This window comes from Ranitomeya variabilis, chromosome 3, assembly GCF_051348905.1.
Source record: "Ranitomeya variabilis isolate aRanVar5 chromosome 3, aRanVar5.hap1, whole genome shotgun sequence".
Classification (NCBI taxonomy): domain Eukaryota; kingdom Metazoa; phylum Chordata; class Amphibia; order Anura; family Dendrobatidae; genus Ranitomeya; species Ranitomeya variabilis.
Window position 1 is genome coordinate 380,575,273 of NC_135234.1, and position 16,916 is coordinate 380,592,188.

The 16,916-nt window shown below is 43.4% G+C and overlaps 1 protein-coding gene across 7 annotated transcripts in view; it reads left to right on the plus strand.

Annotated features, from left to right (window-relative positions):
- The window catches only part of SPOCD1 (SPOC domain containing 1), a 250,479-nt gene that overhangs the window by 98,395 nt on the left and 135,168 nt on the right, over window positions 1–16,916 (plus strand). For all 7 annotated transcript variants that reach the window (XM_077299608.1, XM_077299610.1, XM_077299611.1 and 4 more), the window contains one exon: window positions 1,870–1,996. In XM_077299608.1, the coding sequence (XP_077155723.1) occupies window positions 1,870–1,996 (127 nt within the window). The remainder of the gene's footprint in view (window positions 1–1,869; window positions 1,997–16,916) is intronic.

The window sequence follows — 16,916 nt, forward strand, 5'->3', positions numbered from 1 at the left end:
GTCGTGTGCCCGAAAATGGTACCAATAAAAACGTCAACTCGTTCCGCAAACCTCACATGACTCTGTGGGCCAAAATATGTGATTTTTTTAATCACATTTTATTGCACTTTTTGTTCGGCAGTATGATGATAAAGCATTGTTTTTTGCATCGTTTTTTATTTTTTGCGGTGTTCACTGAAGGGGTTAACTAGTGGGATAGTTTTATAGAGCGGTTCATTCTGGACGCGGCGATACCAAATATGTGTACTTTTATTGTTTGTTTTTTTATTTACATAAATAAATGGATTTATTGGAAAATATTTATTTTATTTTTTTCTTTATTTGGGGATTTTTCTTTTTTCTTTTTATACATTCTATTTTTTTTTTTTTAACTTTATAACATTGTCCCAGGGTGGGACATCACTATATTTCATCAGATCGCTGATCTGACACTTTGCATAGCACTGTGTCAGATCAGCGATCTGACAGGCAGTGCAGAAGGCTTTCCAGCGCTTGTTCTCAGCAGGCGCCGGGAAGCCACCTCAGTGAAGGACCCGGAAGGAGTCTCACAGTCATTTTGGATCTGGGGACTCCTTCCAGAACACCAGAACAACGCGATCGCATCGCGTTGTTCTGGTGGGAGAGTGCAGGGAGCCCCCGTCCCTGTGCGATGCCCCTCTATGTCGCTGTCACTACTGACAGCGGCATCAGAGGGGTTAAATGCCCACGATTGGCGCTAGCACTGATCGTGGGCATTGCTGCGGGGTGTCAGCTGTCACATACACTCACTGTGAGACCGCGCGATCGTGCCACCGTACTAGTACTGCGGTTTGCGGGAACTCAGTTCCCGCAGAACAGTGCTAGTACGGCTCATGTTGGGAAGGGGTTAAACAATCCATATGTTCAACTTTTCGAGACTGCACTTGAATGCATGCCAAGTGATGATTACAAAGTTGTAATCAGATCTGACAAAACACCACAAGGTGAGCATCAGCGGCATTTCAATGACCCCACATCTGATGAGGTAGCTATATTGATTGTGGGTAAAGAGTTTCACAGCCGTGACATTGTGCTTCAGAAAAGGTACAATGGTTTGCAACGCGTGGCAGAAACTCACAGGTCCTATGATGCACTGCAATATCCAATCATCTTTTGTCAGGGACAGAATGGCTATCACCTTGAAATACCTCAGACAAATCCTGCAACAGTCAACCCTTCAGGGAAAAAGTGTCAGCCTTGGACTTCTATGCCTATAGGATCATGACAAGATTTGGTGAGGAAAATCACATCCTCAAAGGCAGACATGTCTTCCACCAATTTATCGTTGACATGTATGCAAAAATTGGGAGTGAACATCTTTTGTATATCCGAATAAATCAAAAGAAGCTCAGAGCTGAGGAATACACAGTTAGTTACTATGCCTGGGCAACGCCGCGCTCTTCAGCTAGTTCTATATCATGATGACTGGCGATTAGCATACTTTTCTGTGATATATGAAAAGCATTTTTACCTTGGGATATTTCTTGTAATAGTTCAGTGCTCATGAGTTGCCATTGTTATCGGCAGTGCAGGTCCTGTTTACACAGGATAATGCGCTGCCTAGAACAGCAATATTTTATGCAAACCAAAAGATCATTTCACCTGATGAATGAGGATTTTCCCAACGTCTTTTAGAGTACAAGATTATCGTGAAACGAATGTTCTTAGAAATCCTCGTTCACTAAAATCTTGAAGTGTAAAAGAACCTTAACTCATCCAGAATGTCCAATAAATCCCCCCCAAAACACAGTTTTCTCAACTAAGTATAACATTTTGATGATTTCTCTAATTGAGAAACATTTTTTATGTAGCTAGATTGTATAAGTATATAATCTTCTCTTGGTTCATTAGGATGTATCCGATAATGACGACATTCTGATTTGTGGAGAAGACACACATGTTATACAGAAGAAGGTAAAAAATCTGCTTCACTCTGAAAGGTCAACTGACAATCTGCTGCAATCTGTTCCTCCAACAAGTAAGTTTCTCTTATTTCTTTAATGGATTTTATAATAACCCAAATCGAACTAAATTAGATTAGTTAAACTACAGAAAAATAGAGAAGTAAAGGCGAAATAACACATATTTCGTAGCATATGGGAGAACTGTTATGTTCTCAATGTCCTCTTGTTTCTCACTTTGTGAAAAGTGGTCAGTTTAATAAATGTGCTGCTGAAATTGTGTATAAAATGTGATAAAGAGAAACCATCTGCTGGAAAATAAATGACCTTTAATAAAGCTGTTTCTTCTGGTCATGTAAATGCCTTCACAGGATTTGCATAATTCAGAAACCAGCTTTCTCTGTGTTTGATTTAAATTGTACGTACGAAAATGTGTTTACACCTGATGACCGGCGGCAGAAAATAACCAATGATCAGTTCCTTGTTTGCTAATTGACGGTTCTTTAAAGGGGTTGTCCAGCCTTAGGATACAATTCTGCACTCACTCTATGTAACTGCGGACTTGTGAATCTTCACATTGCGTACACTGGGACTGCAGACTTGTGAATCTTCACATTGCGTGCACTGGGACTGCAGACTTGTGAATCTTCACATTGCGTGCACTGGGACTGCAGACTTGTGAATCTTCACATTGCGTACACTGGGGACTCTCTGGTGGCGGTGGCGGGTGTGTGACTGCAAGTATGCAGTTTGCATACATACAGTCACGTGGCAGCTAGACATGTGCAGCCCCGCTCAATGCAACTGTATTCAGCGAGACTGAACATGTTTAGTTGGAAGGTGGCCAGAAATATGCAAATCACATACTTAGAATCATAGAATGGTAGAGTTGGAAGGGACCTCCTGGGTCATCTGGTCCAACCCCCTGCTCAATGCAGGAGTCACTAGACCATCCCAGACATTGTTCAACCTCCATTTGAAGACTTCCATTGGAGGAGAACTCACCACCTCTCGTGGCAGCCTGTTCCACTCATTGATCACCCTCACTGTCAAATTTTTTTTAAGAATGTCTAATCAGTATCTTCTCATTTAATTGCTTCTCTTGTTTCCATGTGCAAATGAGAATAAGGATGATCCCTCTACACTGTGGCATCCCTTCAGATATTTGTAGACAGCTATTAAGTCTCATCTTAGCATTTTTTTGCAAGCTAAACATTCCCAAATCCTTAAATCGTTCCTTGTAGGACATACTTTGCAGTCCGCTCACCATCCTGGTAGCTCTTCTCTGAACTTCCAGTTTTTCAATGAATTTTTAAAAATGTGGTGCCCAGAACTGCACACCGTATTTCAGATGCGGCCTGACCAAGAAGGAGTAGAGAGGGGGTAATTACTTCATGTGATCTAGACTTAGATACTGGGGCCGCCATTTGAGAATCCTCACAGCACGCAGTGGGCGCAATGTGAAGATTCAGAAGTCTGCAGTCACAGAGAGTAACTGCAGACTTGCAGCCTAAGGCCAGGCAACAAATCTAATTGCCTGTTTACACAGGCAGACAGCGCTTCAGATGCGCACTGAACAATCTGTAATAGATCTTTCAGCGTTCAGTACACATATCTTGGCAGTGCACTGCCGACAACGATAATATTTAGTGCAGAACAAAAGATTATTTCACCTGACGAACAAGCATTTTACTTGTTTGTTTGGTGATTAGCAGCCTCCTTAGGGTACTGTCACACAGTGGCACTTTGATCGCTACGACGGTACAATCCGTGACGTTCCAGCGATGTCTGACACGCAGCAGCGATCAGGGACCCTGCTGAGAATCGTACGTCGTAGCAGATCGTTTGGAACTTTCTTTCGTCGCTGGATCTCCAGCTGTCATCGTTGGATCGTTGTGTGTGACACCAATCCAACGATGCGTTCGCTTGTAACCAGGGTAAACATCGGGTTACTAAGCGCAGGGCCGCGCTTAGTAACCCGATGTTTACCCTGGTTACTATCGTAAAAGTAAAAAAAAAACAAACAGTACATACTCACATTCCGGTGCCCGTCAGGTCCCTTGCAGTCTGCTTCCCGCTCTGACTGACTGCCGGCCAGAATGTAAGAGCAGAGCACAGCGGTGACGTCACCGCTGTGCTGTGCTTTCACTTTACGGTGGCACTCAGTCAGAGCGGGAAGCAAGGGACCTGACGGACACCGGAATGTGAGTATGTACTGTTTGTTTTTTTTTACTTTTACGATGGTAACCAGGGTAAACATCGGGTTACTAAGCGCGGCCCTGCGCTTAGTAACCCGATGTTTACCCTGGTTACAAGGGACCTTCGGCATCGTTGGTCGCTGGAGAGCGGTCTGTGTGACAGCTCCCCAGCGACCACACAATGACTTTCCAACGATCACGGCCAGGTCGTATCACTGGTCGTGATCGTTGGAAAGTTGCAGAGTGTGACAGTACCCTTAGACTGTAGTGTTATCGTAAATTGATTGTTTCTAGGAACGCTCATTCACAAAAAAATTTCAGTGTAAATTTACCTTAATTTATCCAGAATGTTCAGAGTCCCCGAAAAAAGCGAAATATCCTGGACTCCCTTAAAGAAGCTCTCTCATCAAAGTTTTTATCTTCTTAATGTTTTGCAATCATCATATTATATGTCACTGTGTACTTACAATTGCTCATTTTGCCCTTGTACCCAGTTAATCTCTTTTCCATTACGTCTATAACATCACGTGATTAAAAACGGACTAGCTGAATCCTTCTAAGCTTTATGTAGCAACCAAAAGTCTCATTTTACTGCATGACTCATCAGTGGTATAGTTTTGATAGAATGCCTGTTTTACCCTATGTACATTGTCAACAAGATGCTAATCAGTGGTGGGAGGTGGGTTACGAGGATCAGCCTGACTGGACTGCACTGAGACCTATTCAGGCAGTGATAATCTCCTGCTGATAAAACACTGATTGTACTGAACCTACAACACACGGCAGAGTAAGGCTAGTGTCACACAACCCTATATTTTTTCAAGTGAGAAAATCTGTCCAATTATGGTAATCATACTCTGATTAGAGTTTGATCACAGTGTGATCTGATTTTCTCAGATGAGGAGAAGATATAAAATAAAAATGTTCCCCATCTACTCCATTCTGCCAGTCCATGAAAATCGGACCGTATTCCGATGTCATCCAAGTGTGGTCCGATTTTTATCCACAGACTTAACTTGTATAGTTGAGTATCATCTGAATATCGGAAGCAAATCGTTCATGCTGCGATTGTTTCCTCGGACAGACTCTATAGAATAACATTGTTCCGAGTACGATCCAGTGTTTTATCGGATCGCACTCGGACTTAAAGTATGGTCGTCTGCACAAGCCATTAGTGACACATTGCTGTAGTCAGGCTCTCTTGCTCTATATTAGGCTGCTTTCAGATTATATACCAAATTTCTGCTGACCTATTCCCTTTAACCCCTTAATCCCATATGACGTACTATCCCGTCGAGGTGGGGTGGGCCTTAATTCCCACCGACGGGATAGTACGTCATATGCGATCGGCCACGCTCACGGGGGGAGCGCGGCCAATCGCGGCCGGGTGTCAGCTGACTATCGCAGCTGACATCCGGCACTATGTGCCAGGAGCGGTCACGGACCACCCCCGGCACATTAACCACCGGCACACTGCGATCAAACATGATCGCAGTGTTCCGGTGGTATAGGGAAGCATTGCGCAGGGAGGGGTTCCCTGCGGGCTTCCCTGAGACCCCCGGAGCAACACTCCGAGCGTCTCTTACCTCCTATCCCTGCACGCCTCGGATCCAAAATGGCCGCGGGGCTGCATCCGGGTCCTGCAGGGATTACTTCCGGGTCCAGTGCAGGCGCTGGTAAGCCTGCAGCGCTGTCAGTCAGATCGCTGATCTGACAGAGTGCTGTGCAAACTGTCAGATCAGCGATCTGTGATGTCCCCCCCAGGGACAAAGTAAAAAAGTAATAAAATTCCACATGTGTAAAAAAAAAAAAAAAAAATCCTAAATAAAGAAAAAAATATATATTATTCCCATAAATACATTTCTTTATCTAAATAAAAAACAAAACAATAAAAGTACACATATTTAGTATCGCCGCGTCCGTACCGACCCAACCTATAAAATTGTCCCACTAGTTAACCCCTTCAGTGAACACCGTAAGAAAAAAAAAAAGAAACGAGCCAAAAAACAACGCTTTATTATCATACCGTTGAACAAAAAGTGGAATAACACGCGATCAAAAAGATGGATATAAATAAACATGGTACTGCTGAAAATGTCATCTTGTGCCGCTAAAAACAAGCCACCATACAGCATCATAAGCAAAAAAATTAAAAAGTTTTAGTCCTCAGAATAAAGCGATGCCAAAATAATTATTTTTTCTAGAAAATAGCTTTTATCGTATAAAAGCGCCAAAACATAAAAAAATGATATAAATGAGATATCGCTGTAATTGTACTGACCCGACGAATAAAACTGCTTTATCAATTTTACCAAACGTGGAACGGTATAAACGCCTCCCCCAAAAGAAATTCATGATTAGCTGGTTTTTGGTCATTCTGCCTCACAAAAATCGGAATAAAAAGCGATCAAAAAATGTCATGTGCCCGAAAATGTTACCAATAAAAACGTCAACTCGTCCCGCAAAAACAAGACCTCACATGACTCTGTGGACCAAAATATGGAAAAATTATAGGTCTCAAAATGTGGAGACGGAAAAACCTTTTTGCTATAAAAAGCGTTTTTTAGTGTGTGACAGCTGCCAATCATAAAAATCCGATATAAAAAAACGCTATAAAAGTAAACCAAACCCCCCTTCATCACCCCCTTAGTTAGGGAAAAATACGGTAATAAAATTAAAAAAATGTATTTATTTCCATTTTCCCATTAGGATTAGGGCTAGGGCTAGGGTTAGGGTTAGGGCTAGGGTTAGGGCTAGGGTTAGGGCTAGGGTTAGGGCTAGGGTTTGGGCTAGGGTTAGGGCTAGGGTTAGGGCTAGGGTTAGGGTTGGGGCTAGGGTTGGAGCTAAAGTTAGGGTTAGGGTTGGGGCTAAAGTTAGGGTTAGGGTTGGGGCTAAAGTTAGGGTTAGGGTTTGGATTACATTTACGGTTGGGATTAGGGTTAGGGGTGTGGTTAGGGTTACCGTTGGGATTAGGGTTAGGGGTGTGTTTGGATTAGGGTTTCAGGTAGAATTGGGGAGTTTCCACTGTTCAGGCACATCAGGGGCTCTCCAAACGCAATATGGCGTCCGATCTCAATTCCAGCCAATTCTGCGTTGAAAAAGTAAAACAGTGCTCCTTCCCTTCCGAACTCTCCCGTGCGCCCAAACATATGGGGCATCAGCGTACTCGGGACAAATTGGACAACAACTTTTGGGGTCCAAGTTCTCTTGTTATCCTTGGGAAAATAAAAATTTGGGGGGCTAAAAATCATTTTTGTGGGAAAAAAAAGATTTTTTATTTTCACGGCTCTGCGTTGTAAACTGTAGTGAAACACTTGGGGGTTCAAAGTTCTCACAACGTATCTAGATAAGTTCCTTGGGAGGTCTAGTTTCCAATATGGGGTCACTTGTGGGGGGTTTCTACTGTTTGGGTACATCAGGGGCTCTACAAATGCAACGTGACGCCTACAGACCAATCCATCTAAGTCTGCATTCCAAATGGCGCTCCTTCCCTTCCGAGCTCTGCCATGCGCCCAAACAGTGGTTCCCCCCCACATATGGGGTATCAGCGTACTCAGGACAAATTGGACAACAACTTTTGGGGTCCAATTTATCCTGTTACCCTTGTGAAAATACATATCTGGGGGCTAAAAAATCATTTTTGTGAAAAAAATATTTTTTATTTTCACGGCTCTGCGTTATAAACTGTAGTGAAACACTTGGGGGTTCAAAGTTCTCACAACACATCTAGATAAGTTCCTTGGGAGATCTAGTTTCCAATATGGGGTCACTTCTTGGGGGTTTCTACTGTTTGGGTACATCAGGGGCTCTGCAAATGCAATGTGACGCCTGCAGACCAATCCATCTAAGTCTGCATTCCAAATGGCGCTCCTTCCCTTCCGAGCTCTGCCATGCGCCCAAACAGTGGTTCCCCCCCACATACGGCGTACTCAGGACAAATTGGACAACAACTTTTAGGGTCCAATTTCTCCTGTTACCCTTGGGAAAATACAAAACTGGGGGCTAATAAATCATTTTTGTGAAAAAAAAAATAATTTTTATTTTCACGGCTCTGCGTTATAAACTGTAGTGAAACACTTGGGGGTTCAAAGCTGTCAAAACACATCTAGATAAGTTCCTTAGGGGGTCTACTTTCCAAAATGGTGTCACTTGTGGGGGGTTTTAATGTTTAGGCACATCAGGGGCTCTCCAAACGCGACATGGTGTCACATCTCAATTCCAGTCAATTTTGCATTGAAAAGTCAAACGGCGCTCCTTCCCTTCCGAGCTCTGCCATGCACCCAAACAGTCGTTTACCTCCACATATGGGGTATCAGCATACTCAGGACAAATTGCACAACAACTTTTGGGTCCAATTTCTTCTCTTGCCCTTGGAAAAATAAAAAATTGGGGGCGAAAAGATCATTTTTGTGAAAAAATATGATTTTTTATTTTTACGGCTCTGCATTATAAACTTCTGTGAAGCACTTGTTGAGTCAAAGTGCTCACCACACAACTAGATAAGTTCCTTAGGGGGTCTACTTTCCAAAATGGTGTCACTTGTGGGGGGTTTCAATGTTTACGCATATCAGGGGCTCTCCAAACGCAACATGGCGTCCCATCTCAATTCCAGTCAATTTTGCATTGAAAAGTAAAATGGCGCTCCTTTCCTTCCGAGCTCTGCCATGCGCCCAAACAGTGGTTTACCCCCACAAATGGGGTATCAGCGTACTCAGGACAAATTGTACAACAACTTTTGGGGTCCATTTTCTCCTGCTACCCTTGGTAAAATAAAACAAATTGGAGCTGAAATAAATTTTGTGTGAAAAAAAGTAAAATGTTCATTTTTATTTAAACATTCCAAAAATTCCTGTGAAACACCTGAAGGGTTAATAAACTTCTTGATTGTGGTTTTGAGCACCTTGAGGGGTGCAGTTCTTAGAATGGTGTCACACTTGGGTATTTTCTATCATATAGACCCCTCAAAATGACTTCAAATGAGATGTGGTCCCTAAAAAAAATGGTGTTGTAAAAATGAGAAATTGCTGGTCAACTTTTAACCCTTATAACTCCCTAAGAAAAAAAAAATTTTGGTTCCAAAATTGTGCTGATGTAAAGTAGACATGTGGTAAATGTTACTTATTAAGTATTTTGCGTGACATATCTCTGTGATTTAAGGGCATAAAAATTCAAAGTTGGAAAATTGCGAAATTTTCAAAATTTTTGCCAAATTTCCTTTTTTTTCCACAAATAAACGCAAGTTATATCGAAGAAATTTTACCACTATCATGAAGTACAATATGTCACGAGAAAACAATGTCAGAATCGCCAAAATCCATTGAAGTGTTCCAGAGTTATAACCTCATAAAGGGACAGTGGTCAGAATTGTAAAAATTGGCCCGGTCATTAACGTGCAAACCACCCTCGGGGCTTAAGGGGTTAAGAGTTGGTCGATTTCTCATTATTCCTAGCGTCTTGACTCATGCGCATGTCTCCACATTTCTGCGATTATCTCCACTCCTAGGCACTGTCACAATCAAAGTTCTGATGCTTTGTGATGTCGGGACGCAATGTGTACATCTGATGGGAGGTCTATATGCAGGGAGGGTCTGCTCTGGAATCCTAATTCTTGGGGTAACAGTCTGAGAGCTATATACAGGGGTGGCGGTTGGTTTTGGGTGTTTACACTGGAAGGTGTCTCGTCTTGCTTCTGTAAATTAAGGAGGGTCTGTATGCATGGAGCATCTAGCCAGGGGTCTGCTCTTGTGTTGTTTTTTTTCTGGAGGATCTGGTCTGCAGTCTGTATACACATATGATTTGGGTTGAAATTTATATTTATATTTCATGAGGTCAATGTGGCTTCAAACACATTAGATCATGGAATAGATGAAAAATGTGTTTAATCTTTCAGATTTTGCTTGCATCAGACTTGAACCTCTTATCATAAAATGACATACATGTATGTCCTAATGGGGTGAGACTTGCTTCTTCAGGATATGCTAGTGCGTCACAGAGAGGGTGCGGGAACAGCAGCTCCGCCCATGCCATGTGCAGTGGGAGCCGGCACTAATACTGCTCAGCTCCCACTGCATCTGCTGTTTTAATTCTAGCAGTTTCATCCCTCACATGTCAATAGTGACTGGCATTTGAGGAATTAGACAGATGAAGAATCCATCCTGTCAGTGTGATTGTGGAAAACTGAAAGACTAACAATGGCCTGCATGTCTCCAATATACAGTAGAGTCCGAAACGGAACTCCATATGTTTCCTCCCTTCCAACACTAATAGTTTGTTGAATTTATAGCAGTCTTTTCATGTAAGAGCCTATCAGCATATCACATCTAGAATTGGCAATCGGTGCCCACACTTCCTTCAGTAGTCCTCCAAATCGGTCAGATTGCGAGGCCTCCCCTGTGTGGATTCAAGTCTGGGCTCTGGCTGGGTCATTCCAAAACTCTGATCTTTTTCTGGTTTAGTCCATTCTTATGTTGATTAGGAGGTATTTATCATGGTCCAGTCCGGAGTTTATTTTCTTCTTTCGTCTCTCGGGACTGGTCATGCAGGGGTTTATCTCCTCGGCCTCGTTCTGGAGCTCACTGGGCTATTTCAGTCCATCACAGCCTGTTGACCAGTGTTAGTGATAGCTCAAGCTTCCAGTTTAGAGCCTCTGACCCTTGTACCTTGGTGACCCTCCTGCCTTTGACTTGTATTCACGTGTATGACCCCTGCTTGTCTCTGACCCCTTCTCTTGGTATCCGTCTCTGCTGCTACATTCTCTGTCTGGCTTTTTGATTCTCTGGCTTGTACCCCAACCACGTCTTCCGTCTCATGTTTTTGAACCCCGCTCTCATGTTTGGCTCTTTGACCCTCGGCTTAGTATTTTGACTATGTGTATGGCTGCTCCTTCTTGTACTTCTGTTCCTGATTGTTTTTGACTCGGTTCGTCTGACCACTCTCTCATTACCTGTGACACCTGTGCTGTTGCTCTGTGTTGCTACGCTTAGTGTTTAACCTCTCTTCCCTCACCAGCTCCCCCTGCTGGAGGTTTCACTACATTACTCTAGCGTCTTTGTCGTGCTGAAGGATGAAATTTCTCATTATGTCCAGCTTTTTAGAAGATGACTGACAGTTTTGTTGCAAAATTGATTGATATTAGGAACTGTTCTTAATTGACTAAAGGCCATCCATTTGCACCATTTGCACCCCCTGCACTCCTTTGTACCTGGACCGTTCGTTAATCCATTCTATTGCCTGCTAGTTTAGTCACTGCTTTCATTCCTCTGGTTTTTCATAGCTTGTTAACCACCCTTCTGCTGACCCGCTCCAACGGCCAGCAGCTATGATATGAACACAATCCCGGGGAATTTGTAGCAAAGGCAGAATCGTTGTAATTGGGGGTAAAAGGTAAATATCAAACTGTTCCCTGGGACTTGCCAAGCAGTGTGGCTAGTGAAAAACTGAATGCGGAAGCCCCATATAGAGTTAAGTTTTATTCATTATACTGACTCCACATGACCTGCGTGGGTTAGCCAGAGTTTGATGAACTTGCGTGGCAGACATATTTAGGAGATATCATTGTATCCAGGCAAGTTTCTTTTTTGCCCTTAAATAAACTTACTTTGTCTCCGATGCCTTGGATCTCATAACATTTCTTTTTCTTAATCTTTTCATTTCTTGTTATGAAGAATGTAAACAAGCATAACACAGACAGATGACCGAGAAACCAGGAGCAATACAGGCAGCAGCAATGAAATATAAACAGAAGCCGTAGCGATAACATCAAAATGACATATTGACCCAATCCTCTGCCGAGAGACTGATAATAAGATTAGAAGGGGGAAATCAAATGGACTTTATGAAAAACATTCCTGCTAAGCAAACCTGCTTGCTTTCTTGGAAGACTAAGTCATCTTTAGATTCTGTATCTTGCAAAACACTATTGTAAAAGTAGGAAATGCCTAAATGATCAAACGCATGGTTCAGCGGTAAAACACCACTTCTCTGTTCCGTAACGCTCAGCTAGGCATACAAAGTGGCAGTAGTATTTGTCTGTAGCTTCAGAGGGATTTAGAACATGCGTCATTAAATGATGGATTTTAGTGCAGGATAACACATGCTTTAAAGTTTCGGTGTTGTTGAGATCTCCTTACACGCACTTTCTTGTGTTATTAAGCACTATTATGCACCAGTACTTGCTTTTATGTGCGTAGTCTTCTAACCACAGTTACGTCTTTTATGTATCATTCCAGAAAGCCCCATCAGAAGAGCTTTTGGAACATAAATCTAATGATGCATTCTCAAAACTTTACTTGGTTTAACACTTTAGTCACTTGTTGTGATTTCATCAATATTAGGTTATTTACATTTTAGTTTTAGTGTTTTTTCTTGGTCTCCATATCCAGTAAGGCTACGTTCACATTTGCGCCTTTGGGCGCAGCGTCGTCGACGCATAGCGACGCATGCGTCGTGCGCCTCTATCTTTAACATTGAGGGCGCATGGACATGCGTTGTCATGCGTTTTGTTGCGTTTTGCGACGCATGCGTCGTTTGAGCGCACCTGGAGGGGCGCGTCAAATGCAACATGTTGCAGTTTTCCGGCGTCGAATTTTTTTAAAAAAATGCATGCGTCGTGTTTGCGTCACCGATGCGCCCAAAAAACCCATTGAAGTCTATTGACAACGCAGGCGATGCCGGTACTTGCGTCGCTGTGCGTTGTATGACGCATGCGTCTTTTGATTAAAAAACAAGAAAAGTGTCTAGACACTAAAAAACACCCTATAAATATAAAAAAAAGGGGTTGGCATTGTCTTTCATTTGCCAGCAGCAATACAGACAGACAACACCTGAACAGAGATCTGCTTTCAAAAGCTGTAAGTATCTATTCTCATTGCATTTTTTTAATGTTTTTTTTCTTCAGTTTCAATTCAATTTGTGCAATGTTTGCTTACTGCTATGGCACTGTGGGTTTTTATTGGAAATGTTTTTTTTTACATCTGGTTCTGATGTATTTCTGGCGTGATATGATGGCGTTTTCTTGTTTCCGGCCTTGCTTGTTTTTGGATTGGTTTTAATGTATTTTGGGTTCTTCAGTTGACATGCGGTTGTTCCACTGTGTTTTTAAGGATTTTCTTGTTTAATTTCTGGTTTAAAGTATATAATTTCTCATTGCATTTCTTTTCTGTGTTTTATTTCTTCATTTTTAATTCAATTTGTGCAATGTTTGGTCTGTACTCTATAACGGCTATGACACTGTGGGTTTTTATTGAAAATCTGTGGTTTTATATATGGTTCCGATGTATTTCTGGCGTTACGTGATGATTTTCTTGTCTCCGGCCGTGCTTGTTTTTGGATTGGTTTTAATTTTATTTTGGGTTCTTCTGTTGTCATGCGGTTGTTCCACTGTGTGTTTTTTTCTTGTTTAATTTCTGGTTTATGTGGTTTTAATTCTGGTTTCTATTTCTGGGGGTAATCGTATGGTGTTTTCTTGGGTCATGTCTTGATGTTTTTTATTGTAAAGTATGGCGGTTTATGCTAGTTTGCCTTTTCTTTGCCCTTTGTATTTTTTTTTTTTCTATGCCAAAAAGGTATATGTCTAATTTTTTTGATTGCTACATAGGGGGCTGTTGTTGCTGAATTGTTTTTTTATCTTTTCTGGAACTGAATTCAGCTTTTGCTATACTCTGCATTGTGTCTTATCTGCCATTGATTTTAATTGCAATGTATGGCATAGTGGTTTGATCAGCGCTTGCTGAGTTGTCATTGTCCTATGAGTGATCAGTCCGTTGTGGTAGTAATGATCTATTTTAATTTTTTGCTATTTTCTTTTATGTGGCAGTGTTTTTGTGCTTTTCCTGTAAATTTTTTTTAAATTTTTCCTTGCAGAATTGTCAAGGTATATAATGGCGACCGACTCATCAAGCCACACGGCGCAGGGGAGTTCGGTGAGTATTATGTACAGTTGCTTACTATTTGCTGTCATTTGTACACTTGGCACTAATTTATTTTGTAAACAATTACAGGCTTCTGGAAGTGAGGAGGAAGGGACCCAGCAGGAGCAGCGACCTCGGGGCCAAGCTGTGGCGGCAAGACGGCGAGTAAGTATTTTTCAAAACAAAAGGAATTTTTTTTTTATTTTTATTTCCTTTTTTTTCCGGGTGGAGGGGGGGTGGGGGCCTGGTGGGTGGTGTTGGTGGTTGTTGTTGTTGGCAATTTGTTCAAAACGTTATCATTAATGTTCTTATATTATTCTAGGTTTCACAACGGGACCGCGATGAGAGTATAGATGTAGATCTCCTTATTTCCAGCATACAGGAGCGTGGCCCGTTGTGGGACAGCCGTGACCCCCGGCACGCGGACCAGGTTGTGTTGAGACGGATGTGGGCGGAGGTGGCAAAATCGCTGTGGGATGGCTTTGACAGCGCATCCACTGCGGACAAATCAAACTTTGGTAAGTATTTTTGAAACTCCGCTCAGACCCATCAGTCCAGGATAACACAACCGTGTGTGATGTGATCAACGCCTTCAACTTTGTTGCATCGCACACGGCAGTGTTAGCATTTGGAAATGTACATTTTCTTACCTTTTTTTGTTTGCATTCACAGTCAAAAAGTTGAAGACCAGATGGTGATCCATGAAGGACCGTTTCAATCGGGGCCTGCGGAAGGAGGAGAAGCAGGCTCGAAGTGGTGCTGCTGCGGCAAGGACGTCCACGTACAAATATACAAGGGCATTGCAGTTTCTGAGACCGGTCCTTGGCCGCCGAGAGTAAGTATTGGTGCAAAGCATCTGGTACTGCACAATATGCATGTCCACATAGCTAATTGCCCAGCCACATAGTACATGGCCAAGCCATTGACCATCCACATAGTATGTTGCCAATCCACTTAGTTTATTGCACAGCCACATAGCATATTGCCCAGCCACACAGTACATGTCCTAGCCACGTATTATATTTCTCATCCACATCGTATATTGCCCAGCCACATAAAACATTGTCCAGCCACATAGCATATTGTCCATCCACGTTTTATATTGGCCATTCCAAGTAGTCTATTGGCCAGCCACGTTACATTTTCACTAGTGCCATGGTATATTGCCCATCCAGTTTTTTTTTTTTTTTTTAAATTTTACCGCGACAGTCCTTGTAGTCCACGACAGTTTCCGTTCCGAGCCAGGGTAGTTCTGATCGCAGGAACTGTGATGACGTCCCTGTCACATGTCACAGACGTCATGGCACGTCCTGCGATCATCGTAAAATCTGGCGGTCGGTCGTTTCAATAGCCAACAGAGGGCAACAATGTTTTTTTTTCAAATCAAATTGTAACTTTCAATTTTTAAATATTCATGCGGCATAGGCAGCGTCAATACTAAAGAGTTGCTGACATCTATGTTTTTAGTCCAAAAACTTTTTGTATGAACGCCGGCCGTTAACAATGACAGTGGTGAGTATGCGGGCGACAGGCATTGACTGCGGGAAGGTTTCGCTCATTTTCTTCTGCAATGTGCCCGTCGCTGATTGGTCGCGTCAGCCATGACAGGCAGCTGGCGAGAACAATCAGCGAATTATGAGTTAAGGACAGACAGACTGACAGACAGATGGAGTTATATTTTAAATAATTTTACTGTTGAGTTATGTAATGTTAACTTTATTATATTACAGGAATTGGCGTATGTGATCTGTTTTTTTGGAATACTAATGTTTTCCTTATCTTTCCACAGAACACACAGCAACAACCTCGAGCCTGTTGGCCCATCTGGACCGGTCCTTCATGAATCGCCATCTGACCCGTCACAGCCATCCCACAGCGAGAGCAGGCATGCACCACCATCTGGAGAACCGGCAGCCGGTCCATCAGGTGTTCCCCTGGCCGAGGCCACTGGCGCTCCTTCCTTCGGGTATTCCCGACAGCGTCAGCGGGCCTCGGACAGGCCGCTAATGCCCGAATTTTTGCATTTGAGCACGGTCTTCCAGAACTGTTTCAAGGCGCTGGGCGATAGAATGGACACAGCTCTGTCTAATATCGACTGGCGCCTTGAAACGATGGAATCCGAGCTCTCAAGGCCGGCAAAACATTTTTTTAGTGCCATTGCGAAGGGCATGGTGGAACATCTTACGCCGGAACTCCAGATTTCGGTGATGCAGGCCTGCAACAATGCCTACGTGAGTGCTCTGCAGCAGGCTCGGATCATGCAGTCAGCGACTACAATGCCCGTAGTGCCATCGCTGGCTAGCATGACTCCGACTCCTGCTGCAGAGCCACTCTCCCGAGGTCCGGGTGCCGAGGGATGCCGCCACTGACACCATCACACAGAGCCGCCGAGGCCTGCTCCTGCTAGGCCCTCAGCCTCCAGAACCCGTCCTGCTGGGGAAGGCGCAGAGGGACAAAAAAAGAGGAGGAAGACTACAAGATCAGCAGCTGAGGCTCTGGTTGCTCCAACACAGACACCAAGATCTCGGCTGGGGTCGAGCCGGAGCAGGAGCAGCCAGAGCCAGTCAAGAACAAGTGGCAGGCTTGTGTTGCCTCCTCCCTCCCCTGCAGAGGTGGCTTTGTCTTCGCCGGCATACACAGAGGGCTTTGATTTGCCCTCAAGTCTCTTGGACTACGGCTCCACATCATCCTCCTCTTCCTCTCCCCACTCCCACGCAGAGACTTACCACTCACCCATGGTAGCTGAGGTTGATACCCCATAGGTTGATACCCCATTTTTTTAGTGCCATTGCGAAGGGCATGGTGGAACATCTTACGCCGGAACTCCAGATTTCGGTGATGCAGGCCTGCAACAATGCCTACGTGAGTGCTCTGCAGCAGGCTCGGATCAT